The 8451-nt window shown below is 36.5% G+C and overlaps 1 protein-coding gene across 1 annotated transcript in view; it reads right to left on the reverse strand.

Moving 5' to 3' along the window:
• Positions 1-949: 949 nt before the first annotated feature.
• The window catches only part of LOC107711724 (melanin-concentrating hormone receptor 2-like), an 8860-nt gene continuing 1358 nt past the window's right edge, over positions 950-8451 (reverse strand). The window contains exons 3-6 of the mRNA XM_016516757.1: positions 5419-5628; positions 2593-2787; positions 1912-2031; positions 950-1268 (exon numbers count right to left, since the gene is read on the reverse strand). Of these exons, the coding sequence (XP_016372243.1) occupies positions 956-1268; positions 1912-2031; positions 2593-2787; positions 5419-5628 (838 nt within the window). The 3' untranslated portion in view covers positions 950-955. The remainder of the gene's footprint in view (positions 1269-1911; positions 2032-2592; positions 2788-5418; positions 5629-8451) is intronic.

Consider the following 8451-nt stretch of genomic DNA (forward strand, 5'->3'; position numbering starts at 1 on the left):
CTGTTGATAATACAATATAACATTCACAAGATAATAAAATATCAAATTTTTAAATGTCACATACAGTCAAGCTTGAAACCATAAAACAGGGCGATATTATAGTACAAAGCCACAATGTGGTCTACTTCTGTGCCCTGAACACAATTGTTATTATTATATTTTATTTTCTCAGATGATGAATACTGCAGACCACAAATTAATGCAGTCTGAAACTGCCAAATGCCCTTAAAAACATTAATTCAATTTCAATTAAAGGCAGAGTTGTGTGCCAATCAGAATTTAATCGAACATGCATTTTCAACTGAGAATGCCATTTCAGTTTCTCAATTTGAATGGCATAATTGCAATTCAAATTTGAAATGAAAGGAAATAGAATTGTCAAGACTAAATACATTTTAATGTAATTTTTAGGTAGAAAAGTGAAGTTTGTAAAAACAAACTTTGAACTTTGGCAAATAAAGCCTTGTTTAAAAATATTGAAAAATGTTTGAAGGTTTATAGGCATAATGATAGATAGATAGATAGATAGATAGATAGATAGATAGATACTGGTAAAAAATGTATAGCCTGAATGCACTGTAAGTCGCTTTGGATAAAAGCGTCTGCTAAATGCATAAATTATTATTAATTATTAATTATTATAGATAGATAGATAGATAGAATGTAGAGTGAATTACTTAAACTTAGCAGTAGAGGGAGCCAAAACACCACATTAAACAATAAATAACAGCACAACATTTACAACACAGGCCTACTGTAAAAAGTGCAAGACATGCATACTTGCAGATGTAAAACATCTCATGCCTCCTTTATAAAATCACTCCCAACAATTAGAATTGAAAACAAGAAACAAGAATCTTTCTCCAAAACAAGTGCACTTTGCCTAAGACCAACAAAGGCTTGTGCATTGATTCATCCATTTACAGTGTTATGTGTGTTTCAGTGTGAATTCAGCTTAAAAACTGGAGCGGGGGGCCTGGATTTCCCGTTCCACACTCGGCATGCTGGGTGTATCCCGACAGACCAGCCTGTGGCGGAAGTGTCCACTCAGCAGAATGTAGATGAAGGGGTTTATGCTGCTGGCGGCGTAGCTCAAGCAAACAAACAGGTAGTAGCAGGTGTGGTATGCTAATGAGGGGCGTGGTACACTTAAGTTAACTAGTTGCAACACGTGGTACGGCCCAACACTGACCAGGAAAACCGCTACCAGAACCAGGACCATTTTAGTGAGGCGGACCACACGTTCCCGAGGCAGGCTGGTGTTATACCTGAGAGAAAGTAGGGAATGCAGGATTTGGTCATACAGTATGTTGCCTAAACATTAAATCTAAGTTTAGGGTAATTACACTCAGGGCTAGATTCACAGACAGGGCTTAGACTAAGCTAGGATTAGGACATTTTACAAAGTAATTTTTATAAACGCGCATTTGAAAAAACATTGATGTACTGGTGTGCATCTTGAGACAAAACAAGGGCACTGACATATTCTAAGATCAATCAGTGCAAGTTTCTTTCAGTTGAAACAGCTCAGACTTACATATTAGTCTGAGACTAGGCTTAAGCCTTGTCTGTGAAACCGGGGGTCAATGTTCTAATATATAATCCTAAGTATGCTAATTACAGTTAATTGGTCGCATTTATGAACTAAACTAAAACTAAAACATTTCTACTGTATAAGCAGGATAATTCTCGAAAGGGATATCACATCTGACAGTTTCATGCAAGAAATTCACTTATTCACTTTGCAGTAGATATTCTCTTTATGGATGGTGAATTAAACATTAATGAAGGAAACCAGTGTAGACCTACTGTAGCTAGAACAGTCAAGCCAGTGACAGGCTTCACAAGCAATTAAATTAGCAGATTTACCCGTTTTATATCACATAGTTGCTGTAATGAAGGTAAAGTCACCTGTGAGCCTTTTTGTTCTTGCGATACATTCTCCAGGAGTAGCAAAGAATCAGTATATAGCAGATGAGAATCAGAGGTAATGGCAGGAAGAAGGAGGTCACAGTCTGGTAGAGTGTATACCTACAGATATATGAGGACACATGTTTAAACCCTTCACATCTCCCTCTCTACAGTATGTTTCATCCCACTTATTTGAATTAAACAAGAAGGTTGGATTCCTCAGAGCCACAGACTTCTGTACATGCAATTTTCTGGTGAAGAGGAAAAGATACTGACAGAGAGAAAAAAAACACAGAAACTAAGGTTTTATTGTGTTGCTTTTAAGTGACTATAAGCCTATGCGCCACTATGCTGAATGGCAGCTTTCACAGCAGATAACAGAAAATAACTTCTCTTTTTAGTGTTCTGCGCTGAAAAAAAAACTATTTAACTTTGCAGGCTTTGTAGCAGTTCTCAAACAAAATTCTGAAAATGGTTTGTGAAAAACAGCCATTTGTTTGTGAGCCATTTTCTTTTCCTTTTCAATAGAAGATTGTGTAACAATAGAGTAACCGAAGGATAGAATTCAGACTTCAAAGCAGGACTATGTCAATAAAAATAAACAGAGGATGAGAGAAGGAAGGATAATCAGACCTATGCAGCAGGTAATAATAATACACGAGTAAAGCAGAACCAAATTACCAGAGCACTTCTTTGGGAGAGACCAGGTTAAGGGAACAGCTCTCTAGACCATCCCTGAAGCGGATCACTTTAGCATGAACCCAGGCTGGCAGAACCATGATGAAGGAGGCCGCCCATACAAACAGGTTAATACGGATTGTCCTGGATCTGGTTCTGAGACTCAACAGGCGAAATGGATGAACAAGGGCCAGGTATCTGGAGTACATCAATGAAAAACAATATTGATTATTTTAATCTCCATATATACATATATATATATATATTTATTTTATTTTTTTTCACATAAACATGTTGTTTTATCATTTAATACTTGTCTGACATCTATGAGAAGCAAAATGTTCCATTTAAAAAAAAATTTCATTTCACCATTACTCTGCTGGTGAAGACACAATCTGACATTTACTGTAAAGGATGGGCAATCTCGTTGCTTAAAAAAGCAGCTGGAAGTGAGGACAGTGTTAAATCGTCTTGTGCCAAGATGTGCTTTGGCATCAGTCAGTTAAGATTAATTTCTTAAACCAAACAATAACCCTCTTTAAGAAGGAGAGGAGGAAAAGGGGGCTACTGCAGATAATGCATTGTGGGAAATTAGGTTTTGCATCTATATTTCTGGTCTAGGAGATTCTTCCTCAGAATCATCCATTTTAATTTTCAAAATTCATCCATTATAATTGTTAAATATATTATGTAATAATATATGAATATGAATATTATTATATTTGAATAAATATTCATATGACAATAGAACATAGCACTCCTTACTCCAAAGGAAGCACAAAATAGGCAAGACCCTTATTATATGATGACTGATAGTAGTCTTACATTGCGCAAAACCAATGTGTGAAGAATCTGACCAAGACAAAAGAGTGAGAATTCATCGGCAGCAATTAATTTGCAAACCGAGGAAACAATATCCAAAATCCATAATTCAAAACAAACAAAACCAGAATCACAAAAACTCAAAACTGCACTTAAAATACTGAATTTATATATATATTATTTTTACTACTGTTTGAATTTACAAAAATGAGATCTTTAAAGCCCTATTTCTTTTGAAACTGTTTGAGGCATCTCTTTTGTTCTTTTCCTTTTTTTCTTTGCTGCTGGTTGCAATTATTAATTCATCTAAATTTTAATGTCTGTTTTTTATTTTATGTTATTTTTTAATTTCGATATTGCGCTCTTTGAATTTGCACAGCACTTTGGGTCAAATTGTTGTCCATAATTGTGCTGCATAAATGAATAACGAGATTACTTGTCTGTCTGATCTATAATTGTGGTAAGAGTGGCCTCTAGTGGTGAGTCCACAGTGTCACAACTTTAAATGAGACTGATGCACTTGGTTTGAACTTTGTATTTACAAAAATTAGATCTTTAAAGCCCTATTTCTTTTGAAACTGTTTGAGGCATCTCTTTTGTTCTTTTCCTTTTTCTTTTTTTCTTTGCTGCTGGTTGCAATTATTAATTCATCTAAATTTTAATGTCTGTTTTTTATTTTATGTTATTTTTTAATTTCGATATTGCGCTCTTTGAATTTGCACAGCACTTTGGGTCAAATTGTTGTCCATAATTGTGCTGCATAAATGAATAACGAGATTACTTGTCTGTCTGATCTATAATTGTGGTAAGAGTGGCCTCTAGTGGTGAGTCCACAGTGTCACAACTTTAAATGAGACTGATGCACTTGGTTTGAACTTTGTGCTGCATAAAAACACAATAAGTGCACTACTAGCCACAATTCAAAAAATCATTTGCAATTCCCAATGGAGAAACTTAATCAAAACCTAATCAGCTTTCATCAAATGACATTGTAGCTCTAACAATTCAGTAACTATTCATTAACTTTATTGAGAATCATAGGTAAAGATTTTGTTTAAAAGGGTCATACGATGCGATTTAAATTTTTCCTTTCTCTTTGGAGTGTTACAAGCTCTTGGTGCATAAAGAAGATCTGTAAAGTTGCAAAGACTAAAGTCTCAAATCCAAAGAGATATTCTTTATAAAAGTTAAGAGTCAACCACACCTACCTGAAACGGCTCGTTCTAACACGCCCCCACATACCTACGTCACGATCTGGGAAGATTTGCATAACACCGCCCAAATGTGCACGCAAAGAAAGAAAGCGTGGTTTCAGGAACAGCAGTATATATATATATAATTTATTTATTTTAATCAATAAGCACATTTTCCTTTCTTTTTCCTTCCTGATGTAATAATTAATGTATCAGAGGGTTAAGAACAACATTTACATACATTTATGATGAAACCAGTATACAAAACCACTGTAAAAGAAAACCTTTCTCGCAAAACCTTATAGATACAGAGATAAAGCCCTTCTAACAACAACTCCCTGTGGCAGTCTGCCTCAGATTCATCTGTCTCCTTTTTTCTTCTCAGAACTCATAGCATGAGCTGTTATTTTCAGAAGAGATCAAATTTAAATTTAACATCAGTGATTCAGAAAGGCTACTTTTCATTGAATATTTTTAATATCACGCATCAGGACACAGAATCAAATGATGAGTCACAGCCATTTCTCATCACATTAGGTGCAAGAGTCTTTATGAATGCATTTTTGGTTTTGAGTGCATCAACGCAATCGAGACATTTTGAATAGGATAAAAATTTTGATTTAAATGGATCTACTTTTACCAAATAAAAATGACTCTTTAAATGAAAAATGAATCACTTGTAAAATGTGTATTGTTATATTTGCTGAAAAACCCACTTAATGCTTGTTTTATTAAAGACAGTTATCTGGAAATCTAATTACATTATTTTGAGCATGAGTAGAACCATGGCATTAATATTTCCCTGATCACAAACCTGTCCAAACTCATAGCGGTCATGACTGCAGCGCACGCCACCTGGTTGCAGTTGTCAAGAGAGGTGATAATGGTACAGAGGGTGCTGCCGAACACCCAATGCCCTCCACGCGCCCACTGGTGAATCAGGAACGGCATGACAGTCACGTGGACCAAGTCGGCCACAGCCAGGTTCCCCACATAGACATCTGGCACTGTCTTTTTGGCAGACCTGCAAGAAGGACAAGAAAAAGTTTGTTGTGATCTGTGGTCCCTTGATGAGATACTGCTGAAGAAACAACAAGGAAATGTGTGAAAAGAAAACTGCAAGTTGCAAACAGGGTTACATAACCTCCAGTGAGTGACAGCTCCAGTGCGGTTGGGTCATGACTAATTCCTGAGTGAATCCATCCACTGGAGCTGTGAAAATCCTCTGAGGAATTCCCCCACAGCTAATTAAAGAGGCTACTGTTATCGGCCATTTCCAGTGCCATGGTTCACAGCTCACATCACTTTTCACATCAGCCTCAATATTGGTTTGGTGTCCCTTATGTGCCATATTTTATTGATGTATGCAGTCTGTGTATGTATTTATGTATATATGTATGCATGTATGTTGCCTATGTATGTATGTATGCAGCGGTGTAGTCTAGTTTTTTAGTGAGTATACTGTAATTTTCCCTCCCAGCCTCCTACTCACCTCTCCCAGAGCGACACCCCATAAGCACCACCACACTCACTAATGCATACAGTATATCTACATGTAACTGAGAGCATTCTGAAAGACTGCTTATGTGATATCAACATGTCAATTTATTATAAGCAACACAAGACTTTAAAGGGATAGTTCACCCAGAAATGAAAATTCTGACATTAATTACTCACCCTCATGTCGTTCCAAACAACAATTCTTCTCTTCCGGGTCAGCATCCGCCACCATTCATGGGAGTATGAAGAGAGTACGAAGGTCTTACGGGTTTGAAACGACATGAGGGTGAGTAATTAATGACAGAATTTCCATATTTGGGTGAACTATCCCTTTAACAGCCAATGACATTTACAGCTGGGGAGACTGGACTGATTTTCTACTGTTTAGTGTTAATCATCTAACTCAGCAAGAGCTACATTTATCCTTAGATGTTAAATGAACATGGTCCCTGGAGCACAGGTTTTATCAGCTGGCAATTTTCGATGCACATTTAAGAGTGCCTGTTTTTAAATTCCCTAGCCTGACTTTCAGTCCACAAGGCTGGCCAGGAGTTCTCATCTCTCTCATCATCTGAAACAAGGAGATATAAAAACTGTATTCGGTTTACTTCTGTACACAGACACACACATACACAGTATCTAAGTTATCTCTCCCCTTCTCCCGCATTCATTGATCCACCACACTACAGTTAGTGAAGTTATTAGCTAGTTATGTTGGCTTGAGAAAGCCAGCATACTGTTATACTATTTAAACATCTTATTATTCTTTTGAGACCCAGAATTTTTAACTGTACTGTATCTCCTCCTAGGGCTTTAATGCTACAAGCACCAAACTCTGCAGAGAACTTGGACCTCATCTGTAGTTTGTTGCTATATCTTTTCTAACTTATCGGACTTACAGTTTTCTTATAAATAATTATCAAAAATCAAAAATTTCCCATAGACTTAAAAATGCCCCGTCTAAAAGACAATTGCAGTCCACTAGAGGGAGCCACAGGATAAGAAATCTTTCAACTCTCATTTACTTTCGTTTTCAATTAGGTAAATTTACAAATAAATGCATGCATTTCCTTTATGCTCCCAAGCAAAGCTAACATATTTGATCGTGACCAGGTCAGGACTCGAGAATAATGACTGTCTGATGGGAAAAAACGCTCGGGACAGATGATCTGTCACTGCTCCCATTGGGGCAATGCTGCCTCCTCGCAAAACTTTATCATTTGCATGTTTTTCACAACGTTTTATGCCTTGCAAATTACATTAAATTAACATGAAAGAACTCTATTCAGTGCTTACAAGCTGTTTTGTGCGACAGAGAGCCACGTCCTTGCGGCCCTAGGCCCGTTCACTTTCGCTTCTTCTAGCGCTTGAACGGACATACACATACAAAATCATGTCAAAATACATGACATCATGGCCAATATCATCGAAAACAGTCGTTTATGACTCAAGTGAACAAATTATTGAGAAATAAATAGGATGTGGATCATTAGCTATTAGATTCGTGCATTAAAGCAACCGCATTTACCAGCTGCTGTCTGTCTTTTAATGACATCAATCCTTTGCTGTTACAGTTACGGTTAATAATAACATATATGCTACGTTTACTTACCAGGTAACGTTAAGATATAGCTTGGTTTTCTGTACCGCGCAGGATAGTAGCAGTCTCATCTGGCTCATTTTCTGTAGTTTCTGTAATGTTAACGTTCGTTTCATCTGCTGCAGCTTCAGGGACAGGCTTACGAAAACACTGAAAGAGTGTAGTATAAGTTTGCTTTGGGTTCACATCTCCTTTAGTGATTCACATTATAGTCAGTTTAAAACTTGCGTCTTGCGTACACTCGATGCTGCGCAAGAGTTGCGCAATTGCACTGATCGTCAACAGAAACATGGCTGATTTTCAAATAGTCAGTGCTTCGCATTCGCAACACAGACGGGGTGAATTTATGAATGAACGTGTGAAAGTTCTGTCACAAAACGATGTTGTTTTGTATCTTCGCGCTTTTTTAAGTGGGTATATGGAAATACTCGACCTTAGTGGGTATACGGCTTATCACGTAGACTACACCACTGTATGTATGCATATATGTACAAGCAAAATTTATTGATACTGTATCAGTTTTGCATTTTAATTTTAATTTTGATGCTCAGTGATTATGTTCATACTGAAAAGCAAATGAACAAATCTGTGCTGCATATAAATATGTTTTTTGAATGACATAGTGGAAAAGAAATAAGGCAAATAGAAAGTAATATTTCTTTAATCTGTGATTTGGCTAATAAAAACATTTTGATTAAGAAACATTTTTTTTTTTTTTTTAATTATCAAATTAAATGATCTATTATT

The sequence above is a fragment of the Sinocyclocheilus rhinocerous genome, unplaced genomic scaffold, assembly GCF_001515625.1.
Source record: "Sinocyclocheilus rhinocerous isolate Xijiao unplaced genomic scaffold, SAMN03320098_v1.1 scaffold1199, whole genome shotgun sequence".
NCBI classification, from domain to species: Eukaryota; Metazoa; Chordata; class Actinopteri; order Cypriniformes; family Cyprinidae; genus Sinocyclocheilus; species Sinocyclocheilus rhinocerous.